This window comes from Accipiter gentilis, chromosome 9 (assembly GCF_929443795.1).
Source record: "Accipiter gentilis chromosome 9, bAccGen1.1, whole genome shotgun sequence".
Taxonomy (NCBI): domain Eukaryota; kingdom Metazoa; phylum Chordata; class Aves; order Accipitriformes; family Accipitridae; genus Astur; species Astur gentilis.
In genome coordinates, this window is record NC_064888.1 from 8,160,622 (window position 1) to 8,174,403 (window position 13,782).

Below are 13,782 nucleotides of genomic sequence, written 5' to 3' on the forward strand. Positions count from 1 at the left end.
TAGCGCTGTGCTCTGCATCAGTAGCTAGAAAGGTGTTGATAACACACCAGTGTTTTGGCTACTGCTGAGCGGTGCTGGCACAGCATCAAGGCTGTCTCTTCAACATTTTTGCCCCCCTCAATGTCAGGCTGGGGCAGGGCAAGATCTGTGTTGCCAGTAATGTCATCAAGCTCTTAAATGAGCTCTTCCAGCAATCTGCAACTGGGGCTCCAGAAAACCGTGGGCTAAGAACGATGGTCAGCAGACAATTACTATCCCTCACTTAAAAGTTGTCCATGCCTGAAGACACAGTTAGACCTTGAGTCAATATGGTTAGACCCTTCATAGGCCGTCCAACTTGAGAAGCATCGCAAGGTATGCCCCATCACTGATTCCCCATGGCCAACACAATAACCATGACCAGGGCTGATCTGCACCAGAAGAAATGACCACATGTATGTATGAAAGCTCTGGGATCAATTGTCCGTGTTTCTTCTGTTACTTGCAGGGCTCCAAATGCTCAGAGAAGGAGTAAACTCTGCAGCTCCACAGGTTTTTGTGCTGCTTCAAGTCAGGCTCCTCTCCTTGACATAATTTTCATGGGCTGTAAAAGTATCAGGAGACCTGACAAGACTGCTAGAGCTCAGTGTGCCTCTGACTAGAGCCAGAAAAAGCTTTACTTCAAGCAAAGTAACACTTACAGCACAGATCCTTGAAAATTCAATTCCATCCCAATAATTATTACAGCACACCAATAGGTCTTCCTTTATTTATTTTTGCAAGACAGAGGCCAGTGATGTCAACACTAAACTAGAATTCAGTCCATCATAGTAAAATTCATCATAAATCTAGATTAAGTTTAGCAGCCGACTTTGAAATTGCTATAAATAAGACTTCACAGCCTCTGCAAGACTCATAGCAGAATCTATGCAGCCACTGAAGTTGGAAAAAGTAAATCCATCGCCTCCACAAATCAGGAGAGGTTGAGTATGAAGAATCATTTGCCCCAGACAATTTGGCACAGCTTTTGTAACCTGAAAAAGAAAAGCATATAGGGAGGTGAAAAAGAAAGTATTTTATTTACCTGAATTTCACACCAGAAAGGTCCATATTCCTGAGAAACATGCCTTCATACAAAGCACCCCTCCCATCCCAGACCGTACGTCCAAGCACTAATGATCAAAGTACCATAGCAAATATTTATCTTACGGAGTTATACAATTAGAATAAAGCTTTCCTCTATGTGGAAGTTTAGAAACTTTACAGCCCCATCCTGTCTTATTCTCTATCCATCTCAGCAGAAATGAATTGCCTGACCCTGGATAGATGAGGCATGGAGAATTCTAAGCCAAACGGTATGAAGATACATGATCTCACATCAGCAAAAGTGGGCTTGCAAAAAAACAAAGATATGTAACTGTTCAACAAAGGAAAGGGAGCCTGCCATTTTCAAGAGAGCCTGCAACACGACCGGGTTGAACAGGTGACCTTCCTAGATGGGAAGTGAGGTGGACTTCAGAGTAACAACTGTCATGATGACCTGCCCATGCTTCATGCTGCTGTGCAAGTGTACATACAGCCTTGGCACAATCCACCCTGTCTCCAGCTCTGCTACGCTGGTCTCCTTTTTCATCTGAGTAGCACAACAATTTTTAGACACAGCTAGAGATACAATCAATGCTTTCTCTGTAAGCCGCATGGGACAAGTTCTGAATAAGGTTGCTTTGATAAATATTTAACGTCATTCTCAATGTATGTATTGTATTCATTTTAAATATAATTTTCCTGGCACTATACCCTCAATTAAACTTGCATCTGTGGAGTGGCAGCTCTTGAGCAGTTCTGTGTAACATTTCTAAAAGTGAATGGACTTTGCTTTGGCCAGTACCTATTAACCTGAAGCCACCTGGAACTCACAGGGAGAACAAGACCTCTTTTCAGTATTGTACTTTATGACAAACACCAAAGTGTGTCAAACAGCAGAGTAAAAGCACGTGGAATTTGTGTTTTTACCATGCTTGGCTATGTCACATGTCGTTGACTGTTTCAAACCTACGTACAAAGGCTGAGTGTCCATGTTGTACAAAATCAGTGCATCCCAGACCAGCATCGGTGAATCTCAGAATGGAGACAAGGCAGCAGCAGCAGCAGCAGCACTGGCCAAAAGGTAAACGTGAGGGCAAGGCAGGCTCAGGCAGAAGGGACAAAAAAGATAAGAAGATGTAGGGCAGCTTGATGATGAAGTGATTGGAGGAGGAAGGTGGGAAGAAATAGTCTGAGAAAAGGAATGACAAAACAAGAACCATAAGGATGAAGTGTTGAAAAAGAGGAAAAAGTATCTAGCAAGCCAGAGAGAGAGAGAGAGAAAAAAAGAGCAGAAGCACAGCAGTAGACCAGCAACAGAGATCAAACCATAGAGATGATAAAGCATGATACAGAGTACAGCTTTCTTTCAATCCTTTCTTGACTTTTTGCCTTCGGTCCAAAGATATGTCTTGGATTCAAACATATCTTTTGGTCCAAAGATATGTTTTGAATTCCTGTGCAGTAAACCATTACTGTATCCCATCATGCGACTGTCAGCTTCAGTGAACAAGACCTAAAGTCCAAACCATCTAGTTCAGTCCAGGGGATTTTTCCCCTGATTCAAATGTACACTTAGCTAGCCACTGCCGTGCCGTTATCTGCCATTTCCAAGCACAGATCAGCTGCAAAACACCCACATTTATGTTACTGGTTGCATTTTGTGATACTGGCATATTAGCATCTCTTTAAAGGAGGTAATTACCTGAAATGAATTTGTAGCCGGCTGTGACCTGTTCTCCATTATTCAACTTAACAGAAGAGTCTAGGCATGTATGGCAAATCCAGCCAGAGATCATCTTTCTCAGACTAGTTTTAGGTCAGTACTTAATTTATTCTTAAATTTTTCTTACAGATTGAGGTCACTGAGCATAAACAATGAAGAAAGGTTTAGCAGAAAAAGGCTTTTTGAGTGTCCTTCCTTCTTGACTACCTAGTGCTTTGATGCTGGCTGTACCAAACAGCTTCTAGGTCGTCATACTGATCACAGGATCAATATTTTCACATCTCAGCCTGCATCTTTTCACCTGTGTGGCAAGATTGTGTGCTCAATGCAGTAACAGCCCTTACTCTAGACATAGTGACTGGGGAAAGGAATGATCCTGCCCTTTTTTCATGTTCTTCTGAAGGTGTTGTCCAACATAAATTCCAAATTACCCTCAGCTGTATGGCACAGACTGTTAGATCTCCATCCTCGAAGACTTCAAGACTCAGCTAGACAAAGGCTAGGTCAAGGTCACCTAGTGCTGGTGATAGTTCTGCTTTGAGCAACAGGTTGGACTAGAGACCTGAAGAGGTCCTGCTGAGGTTCCCTCTGAAGAGGTCTAATTTCTACGATCCTGTGTTTTGCCAGTATCCCTTATACATATAAAGTGACTCTGTCAAAGGGACATGATGGGTTGGGAAGCTGTTGGCTCTGAATGCTAATAGTGTCTTATTGTAATTAAAGAAGGGGATACAGAATTGCAGCTATGCTGCTAAGTAGTGTCAGTAGAAGTTTGGAAGTCCTAATCCCTCATCTGCCATGGATAATTGTAATGTCTGCATTTTAATCTCAGGATTGTGTTTGGCCATGTGAAGGACATTACAGCCGGATTTAATTAACAAGTAGGATAAATCCTGTCTAAAAGAGTCAGGGGAAAGATGCACCCATCTTATCAGTTCCCTTTGCTTCTGTGGCAACAGCTTAGCATAATTGAAAGTAAAGATAGCTTTAAGAGAAAGAGGGAGCTCTGTCCCAGATATTTAATTTAGGTAGTGATTATTTTATAGGGTGGCAATAGAGATCTCTTTATTGAGATAACAGATCTGACCTACACTGACCTATTTGCAATCTATGACATACTGACATTCATCCACCGAATTAAAGACTGGTCATAATTCCTCCTGTGACACAGCCATAAAGCACAAGCAACTGCTGAAGTCAGTGGTTTTGGTTAGTAGCAGCATGGTTAATAGCAGGCAACAGAGGCAGGGGAAGAAAGCGGGAAGAGCTGTAAATTGTACAGTGGTTTGAGAAAACAGTAGAGCATCATCCAGCAGTATGATGTCTGCATGTAATTTTTAAATAGGAGAAACAGGACGCACACCTAGTGATTTAGGAAGACAACAATTTTGAAGTATTTGTGGAAAGTAAGAGTTCATTCCTACAGTCACTGTTGCAGCTACCTCTAAAAGATGAAGCAATAGGTACAAGGTTATAATAAATCCTGTGTGGCCATAATTTTGCCAGGATTGGAAAAGCATAGCTGTTTGGTAGAATGCAACTGAGAGGTTTTTTTTTATTCAGCAGTAAGAAATTAACTGCCATTCTTGTCTTTTCCTTTATCCATGTTTTCATGGTGAAATAAATCAGAATGGGCCATATATGATGCATATGCTTATATGTCTCCTTTGACACTATGCTAAAAGTGTGAGTAGTCCAAGGAAAAGGCATATTAAGCCCTTTCCTTGCACACATAAAGAAAGTAGCTGAATTTGACAAATTTTATGATAGAGGTCTGTGACAGCAGTAGTATCTATGGATGATCTCCTTCTATGACAAGGTGACCCCCCACTTAGTGGATGGAGGGAAAGGTTGTGGATGTTTTCTACCTGGACTTTAGTAAAGCCTTTGACGCCGTTTCCCACAGCATTCTCCAGGAGAAACTGGCTGCTCCTGGCTTGGATAGGCGTACTCTTTGCTGGGTAAAAAACTGGCTGGCTGGCTGGGCCCAAAGAGTTGTGAACAGAGTTAAATCCAGTTGGTGGCCAGTCACAAGTGGTGTTCCCCAGGGCTCAGTTTTGGGGTCAGTTCTCTTTAATATCTTTATCAATGATCTGGACGAGGGGATCAAGTGCACCCTCAGTAAGTTTGCAGACGACACCAAGTTGGGAGGGAGGATTGATCTGCTGGAGGGTAGGAAGGCTCTACAGAGGGATCTGGACAGGCTGGATTAATGGGCCAAGGCCAATCGTATGAGGTTCAACAAGGCCAAGTGCCGGGTCCTGCACTTGGGTCACAACAACCCCATGCAGCACTACAGGCTTGGGGAAGAGTGGCTGGAAAGCTGCCCAGCAGAGAAACACCTGGGGGTGCTGGTTGACAGCCGGCTGAATATAAGCCAGCAATGTGCCCAGGTGGCCAAGAAGGCCAATGGCATCCTGGCCTGCATCAGAAGCAGCATGGCCAGCAGGAGCAGGGAAGTAGGTGATCATCCCCCTGTACATGGCACTGGTGAGGCCACACCTCGAGTCCTGTGCTCAGTTTTGGGCCCCTCACTGCAGGAAAGACATGGAGGTGCTGGAGCGTGTCCAGAGAAGGGCAACCAAGTTGGTGAGGGGCCTGGAGCACAAGTCTTATGAGGAGCGGCTGAGGGAACTGGGGTTGTTTAGTCTGGAGAAAAGGAGGCTCAGGGGAGACCTTATCGCTCTCCACAACTACCTGAAAAGTGAGTGTTGGTCTCTTCTCCCAAGTAAAAAGCAATAGGACAAGAGGAAATGGCCTCAGGTTGTGCCAGGGGAGGTTTAGATTGGCTGTCAGGAAAAATTTTGTCACCTAAAGAGTTGTCAAGCATTGGAACAGGCTGCCCAGGGAAGTGGTGGAGTCACCATTCCTGCAGGTATTTAAAAGACGTGTAGATGTGGTGCTTAGGGACATGGTTTAGGGTGGACTTGGTAGTGCTATGTTAATGGTTGGACTTGATGATCTTAAAGATCTTTTCCAACCTACATGATTCTATGATTCTAGGGTGTATTAATTCTGTTTAAAAATACTTCTTACTTTGTTTTGGGAGCCCTTTCCAGAGCCAGTCTACCAAGTGTCTGGCTGTTGCAGATGGATCCAATTCTCCTCCCTACCACCTGCAGCTCTTGTGCTCGCAAGCAATTTGAAGCAGAAAGGTAACAGATAAAGCAGAAGAAAAGACCAGAAGTCACAACCAGAAAAGGATGCCTTAACAGTGACAACTGTATAGAGATACTGTTACTACCAAAAAAAAACCTGATAAAGAGGAACATATAAAACATACCATAATTTTTGCATGAATCATCTGAAACATTAAAACCTACGTTAAGGTCATTTTTATATGACAACTGAGAACAAATACTATGCACTGGGAAGTGATTTGCAAACTACCAATACCTAACTCGCAGAAAAATAAACTTTGTGCTAATGAGACCAGGTTCCTAAATTGGATGCAGATCAAGGGGTATGAGCAGACTTAACAACAGTCATCTACCGTAACTTTTCCAGACTTCATAAAAGGAAGAATTTTTTAAGGGACTGCTTTAAGTAAATATTTTGCATCAACTTCCACAGTCAATTTCACCAATGTAATTTAACTTAAGAGGCTTTGGGTAAACATGTAGATACACTCCAATACTTTAGGAAATTGCCAACAATTTCCTTGGATTTTTAAAAGAAGTCTGTAAAATATACACATTTTGCTATTATTACCCTTAGGTAGTTTACTTTAAAATATTTTTTGCATAACATACTGTTAAATTGAACTGGGCCAAATCAAATAACAACAATTAGTATGTCTGAATGCAAGGACTTCTGCTACTCTGTGGTACGGTGGGAATTTTGCTAATAATATCATATACTTTTGGATATAGAAGAGATAGATTGAGTCATATTTTTAAATACCAGTGAAAAACCCGCTGAAGTATGTGGGATTTACTTCCTTCCTGTGCACTGCTCCAGTCCGTACTTACCAGGAGTGCTGCATAACTTATCACTGAGCCAGGTCCACTATGTAAAAAGATGACTAGAAATGATCTGACTGTTGTTGGCCAGTCTTGGATGCTGCTCATGGCTACGTGATATTGAGCAACAATCTCCTTTCCTCTTGCTCCCCGAGCATGAAAACCACTGAGTCGTATTATGTCCTGTTTCTTGCGATACACCGCAAGTCTGTACTACGGCATTGTCCCAGCAGCATCCTCCCAGCTGACTAATCCCACCACAGAGTACCTGAGAGTATCTCCATTTCTGACACTTGATGCTGGCTGGTTTAGGTAGGGATGGCACAATTCTCTCCAGGTGATTGAGAATTAACTCCTGCACCTCTGCAGGGTCTGAATCCAGGTGCTCACTTCCAAATGTCACAGTTGTGTGAACTACAACAGAGGGCCCAATTTCAGGAGACTCTGAAATAGAAAGAGATACTTTTGAAACATTACTTATTAATACTTGCCTTCCCTGCATGCTTACAACTGTGCCTCTAGCCTAGGAGTCAATAAGAATGAAAATATCTGTGGCACCACCCTGTTCTTCCAGCTGGAAAAAACCACAAGGAATAACAACACAAGTTGTTTACAAGAAGCACAGTGAAGAAGTCCAGTCTTTGCAAAATTTGTGATGGTTTTCCCATTGCAATAACCCTAGCTCCACATACATCTTCTAGAGGAACCTCAAGGCATTCCCACATCCCATAAGTAGGAGCTGGAAGGAGCGGGGAATACACTGGAAGCAAACTCTTCCCCTTTTTCCTTCCAGACATTTCAACAGGCTCTGCAAGGAGGGCAACCACCTGCCAATTGCCACAAACTGGCAAAAGAGAACAACAAGAAGAAACACGTAAAACTGCTTTGCAGAATTTTTCTAGCCAGGCCTACAAATAGTAACAATTAGTGCCCCTACAACTGCAGGGCCCTCGGAGGCATGTGGTCGCAGCCACCCACCTGCAAGATCTTGCTTGGGTGGTGGTTGTGGAGGTGAGGCTTCCCAAAGGGCTACACTTGCAGCTGGGATTCATGTTATCACTGGCAACGGTAAAGGGGAAACCCTTTACCAAAGGCTGAAGCTCACCTTACCATGTGGTAAGATTAAGGTATGGGATGATGCACCTTTTTTTTTGATGGAAGGTTATTGTTGGAAATGGAATGACTCTGCCGCTGCTCGCAGGGATCAATCTCCAGGGGTTTGGCACTCCGCATATGGCTGAAGGCACATGAAGTCCTTCTGAGAGCAACAGTGCATACCAGATGTAAACCAAATAAACGGCAGTCGCAGCCACCACAAGCCTGACACACGCAAGCCACTGCACCGACAATGGCACGGCTCTGCCAGCAAGCCACCTCCTCTGTCTGAACAGCTGGAGAAGTGCAGGCAGCCGGGTTACCACAGCCAATTTGCTTACCCACGTTTATCAGGCTAATTTATATTATTCCTCCCCTGAGCGTTTGAAACGCATGTCGCCTTACGGGGACAATCTCTGCAACACAGAAATACGAAAGACTTGAACATGAAATCATCACGAGATAAAAATTATTTTTAAGGCAAGGACAAAAAAAGAAGAGTGTTTGTTGCATTACTGTGGAAAACATCTGGTCCCTCTATAATTTGTTGCATATAGGCCATGCAACAGTATTTACATAGTTGAAAGGCTAGAATAAAACCAATACTTCACATTTATGGAGGGGGAGAAGGGGAACAGAAGCCAGGCCAGGTTACCTCGAGAAATCAGCACTTCCTTTTGGCCTGCACAAGTGAACTCAACTTAAATTTTGCTGCTCTAGCAACTGCCAGGAAATTGATGTGCAGCTGTCTACATGCACGTTTTGGGGAGTGTGAACCTTCAATGTAACTTCTGTCCTCCGGCAAACATGTGCAAGTGAGTAAAACTCAAAAAAAAGAGTTTGCCCCTTAAAAATCAACCAGGCTGCAGTGCCAGGGGAGGAACTGAAGGCAGCTCAAGAGCTGATGTTCATCCCAGCAGACTTGGAAATGGCCAAGCTTCATTATGGCTGGGGCTGCTAGTAGTAGGTTCTCTACAGCAAGGGACTTCCGTCCCCGCCAGCATATTGAGCTGTCACCTTACAGACTTGGTCTGGACAGCCAACAACCAGCAGCTAGAGAATTTGCCTAGAATAGGGGTTTTTCAGGCTCAGTGACTTCCCTGTGCCAAGGCACGATGAGGACCCAGCAGATCCTTGTGTGAGTCATTCCTGCTGGGGCTGTTCTGCTTTGAATGAGTAGGATGCATTTGCTGGAGCAAGGACACAGCCTGGGTTCTGCTATATTTCAGCTGGTAGCTCAAACTCACTGAGCTGGTCATTAAATTAAGCGATTCCCTCTCACTGCATTAACCAGAAATTCCCTCTTTTGGAAGCAGAAAGCCTCTTCTGGCTAAATCTTTGTTTGAATTAGCATATTCCTAGAAGAATATTTTCATTTCAGCAAATGAGCATTTCATGACCACGGAAACCACGAAGAGGCAGCTGAACACTTTCTGACCACTTCTGACTGTTAGGTACCAAGCTTGATAGAGATCTTTCTCTCTGCTGTGTCACTGAAGAGATGTCCAGCTCCAGCTCCTCCAGCTGGAGGTCCTCTTTAAGAAGATGACAAATTCCAGCTTTCCAAAGGCAAACAAAATGTATTTCTCTGATATAAGCTTTCTGTCCTGGGCTGATCACTTCAGAATACACTACTGAGGTGCAGCAGTACCAAGTTCTAGCACCCAGAGCAAGCACGAAAGCAATGGCTTTAACGTCAGTTGGAAGGATCCCTTCACTGAGTCTCTATCTTGGATGGGCCAGCTCAGTCAATCCTTGCTCTTGAGAACTGGGAAAATGTGGCAAAAAGGGTGGGAAAATGTTTCCTGGTTGTGATCAGGAATACACCCTGAAAGGCCATATCTGAAGGCAGCGAGCCATGGTGCTGCCTTCTCTTAATGTTCTCCTTTTCCAAGTAAGGCACTCCTAAGAGCAGAAGATCACTCACTTCACTCCCTGTGTTGGTCTCGCAAGCTCTGTTTTCAGCAAATACTAGAGCTCTTTTCCTGGGTGATTTCCTGAAGTGTCCAGAAACTTTGAGTTTGTTTCCTATTTTAATCTGAGGTGCTCATTTTGCTTTTTTGTGTCTTGGGCTTGAAAGTAAGCCTTAGCTATCAGGGATGGACAGGTCAAAGATATCCACCCAACATGGATTTGGGATGAGGGCAAGGCAGATGTGGGGACTAAGACTGTACAGTGAAACAAGGACCATTCTTGTCTAGAAGCAGAGGCTCAGCCAAAGTGGCCACCTTCTTCCCTGAGCTGTGATGAACTGATTGCCCGAGTCTAACATCCAGCCTCAGACACATCTTCCTGAGATTCCTCCTGCCACCCCCAAGCCTGGTTTTACAGGCTAGCACAGGATGTAACTCTACTCGCATCAGCTTTTCCAGCTGTCTGGAAAAATGTCATAAATGCTATTCAGTCTCTGCTTCCCATTTTGGGGGAGAAAACAGGTATTCTGATGTCTCTACAGAGAGACTGTCAGGGACAGAGTACCAAGTGGGGAAGCCTATTAGGTCCCTTGGGATTTATTATAGTGTACATGTAATTTTGGCAAATTCTTCCACATAAACTTGGCAAAAGGGCTCATTAAAGGATGTCTAAGCATTTTAATAAAATAAATATCCATTGCTTGCTGTGACTTGTTATAGCCAATGATTCTTGGACAGGGCCACCTTCTTTCAAATCTCTCATCTCTTCCATAGCATGTACAAAACAAGTTTCAGGAAAACAGGCAGTTAGTTGAGTTTTTAATTCCTCCTTTGAGCTACTGATAGCTTGGAGAGCTTCCAGAGGCCACTGAGTCACAGCCTTCCAGTACTGAAATATGCAGCCTGCGAGGATCAAGTTTAGCCTGAAGCCCTTTTCTTTCTTCTGCAAAAATACTGGCTAAGAGAGGAGTTTAAAATAGATTTTTCCCTGAAAGCAGTGGGGGTATCTCAGCCTTGAGGCACTGGGTATGAATGACTGTTCAGCCATCGCAGGAGTAAAACCATCATTTTCCTCCCAACATGTTTAGATCAGGCGGCAACAGCTAGCTTAGAAACGAAGGCTTCTGGCAGGGCTTCTCATGAGATTTTAATTTCCTTTATTTGTGGTAAGGATGCAAGCCATCCGTGGCCATGCTAGCAGATGACAAAGTAGCATGGGAGATGTGGCAAGCCCGGGAACGCTCGGCAATGCGAGGGGTAATGATCTGAGGGTGAATGGAAGCAGCATAAAAGCTTTCATCTGCTCCCAATTCTTCCCCCCACCCTCATCCCAGCTGCATGGCAATTAATCCAATCAGTTGATGCAGTGGAAGGCGTAAGACACTGGTCAGATCAGAGCTAGAATGAGACAGCAGAGTTGGCTGCAGCTTATACCTACTTAATGAGCAAGAAGCCGCTCTGCCAGCATTGGCAGTGTCCTCGGCATCCACAGTTGCTGAGGGACCCCACTGAACACCTATGAGCAGCAAGCTTGCACCTGCCTCCCCCTTCGTCCATCCAGCCCATGCTGCATCGCCACAGTGGCAACATTGGCTGCAGGGGCTGGGTACCTGCCCCCCGTCCCCTCCAGTGTGACTCCATTAACTCGCACCAGGAGGAAGGTGGCTTTTTGTGCAGAGACCCTGTTGAGGCTGTGTCCGGGGAGGGAAGATTGGCTGCAGGGGCTGGGTACCTGCCCCCCGTCCCCTCCAGTGTGACTCCATTAACTCGCACCAGGAGGAAGGTGGCTTTTTGTGCAGAGACCCTGTTGAGGCTGTGTCCGGGGAGGGAAGCGCCAGCATCATCTCGTACAGTGATGGAAGCTTGGCGGATGCGGTTTGTGCCTGAGGTTCAGACTCTTCTCTTCCCCACGGCATAGGGAAGATGCAATACCGTAACTACAGGTTTCCTTTGCTTCTCTATTGTTTTCCTCCATTTACTGTTAATTTCCTTTGCTCTGCTGCATCGCACAGGACTGACACATGCAGATAGTAGAAGCAAAGTGATCAATGTGAGGATAAACACATTCCTTTCGAGACTCATTTTGCTTCCATGTAAACAGAAAAGATCTGTGTGATCTTTGGCGTACCGCCCCCTCCAGCCCAGCGTCCAGTCTGTGACAGGGAAGGTGTTGCAGGAGCCGCTACATCCCTGCCTGGCCCAGCAGCAGCGGCTGGGGCTGTGTGGACCCTGCAGACTGTGGAGCGGCTGGCTCATGGGGATGGGAAGATGGACAGAGCCAGACTCTGATATGGGTCCCAGATGTAACACGGCCACCCTCCTTGGAATGTCTTGGCCACCACCACTATCTACATGCAGTTGTTCTGAGCAGCCTGCAAGGCTGAGCAGCAGAGTAGTAGGGATGAACAAATCCCAGTTTTTTTGTCTCAAAGTCAAAGTATGAAGTTCCACCAGTCCCCCACAGACAAGTCTAGTCCACAAAGACCTTATGGGAGGTGCTGAAGCACTTCAGACCAAAGTCTGGCTGCACTGGAAGTCTGATCAGCAGTGTCTTCCCCTCTTAGCAAGTCTGAAACCGTGTACATGGAAAAGGAAAATGGATTAATTGAAAAGACAGGAGATTAAATAAATGCAGAATTAAGTGGAGAATTGAAAAGTGAGGATCTAACTGCATCTTTCACATCTTAAAGGGAAGGTGACAGAGATGACAGAGCCAGACTTTTCTTAGAAGTTCAAAGCAACAGGACAAGAGCCAATGGACACAACTGCAATGAGAGAAAAGCCCAAATGGACATGAGGTTACAGCCCCTTCCCATGTGAATGGGGCATCCCCAGGATGGGGCCCTGAGTGGTGGGAAGTCTCCATCCTTGGGGACTGCCCTGACTCGCCTGGATACCTGCTGTAGCTGTGATGTTTGCTCTGCTGGGAGCAGGGTCAGACCAGAGACCCCTACCCCACCGCCTCTAGCTGGAACCTGGTAGGTTTGTATAAGCCCATGAAAACAGACAAGGAAGACCTCCAACACTGAGTAGCGTGAAGTACAAGCTGTCACAGGTAGAGGACACATCAGCTATCCAGAAGGGATGTCAAGGACAGAAAGCATGAAAGCAATTAGGGCTTAGCATACACTGCGCTTCAGCTAGTGATAACCAAATGAAGGACTAGCAAAGTCTCCCCATGTTGAACAACACTCTGGGGAAACTGGATCTTGACCTACAACCTGGGAATGAGGGGAAAGGTGTTTGGATTGTGAGCAGGAGAAGGTGGCCATCAGCTTCTTAACGTTTTAGGACTGTCTCAACACTCGTCATTAATTCCCAGCTGGAAGGAATCACACACAGGCTGTGTAAAGAAAGAGAAGGACAGACTGCTGACAGTGAGAATTTATGCAGGATTAAGCCTGTTAGGAGTATTATCTTCCAGAAAAAGGATGGGCCTAATAAAAGACGCCCTGGAGAAGAGCACAGAGAACAGAGCCCAGGGCCGCTTCCCCAGCACAGTGGCTTGCGGCTCAAGAGCATCTGGCATCAGAAAGGTGGCTCCTAGCTTTGAATAACACATTTAGTGTGGAATGGTAAGACGGAAGAGCATGGTGTCCTGGGTGAAGCTGCTCAGCAAAGCTGCTTGGGCTAGAAGTGTAGCTGTCACTGTTACGGTGGGATAAAAAGATTTATGGGTGAATACCTCCATGCACTCTCTACTGCAGGACAGTGACAATATAAACAGCCCGTGGTGCCAAGTCCTCCCACAGGGACCTCCTTCTGCCCTGGGAAGTTCTCAGAAATATTAAGGGTGTAAAGTCAGCTCCTGTGGTGGCCACATCCTCCTTACCATCAGTCTCAGGGAAGGATGGGGACAGAAAGATCACTAAAGGACAAACACCTCAATAAAACAAAACATAATTTCTCAGAGAAAGCCCACAGTGGATTATCAGTCCACCAAAATCTTCTCCCTTGCAAAATGCAAAAGCTACTTTTCCCTGATGAATCTATGCCAAGGTCAGGGTTCAGAGTCCCTAAATTC

The 13,782-nt window shown here is 45.2% G+C and overlaps 1 protein-coding gene across 2 annotated transcripts in view; it reads right to left on the bottom strand.

The window, feature by feature from the left end:
* Positions 1–731: 731 nt before the first annotated feature.
* The window catches only part of RNLS (renalase, FAD dependent amine oxidase), an 80,692-nt gene continuing 67,641 nt past the window's right edge, over positions 732–13,782 (bottom strand). For both annotated transcript variants that reach the window (XM_049810199.1, XM_049810198.1), the window contains exons 6-7: positions 7,019–7,194; positions 732–1,013 (exon numbers count right to left, since the gene is read on the bottom strand). In XM_049810199.1, coding sequence (XP_049666156.1) covers positions 861–1,013; positions 7,019–7,194 — 329 coding nt within the window. In that variant the 3' untranslated portion in view covers positions 732–860. The remainder of the gene's footprint in view (positions 1,014–7,018; positions 7,195–13,782) is intronic.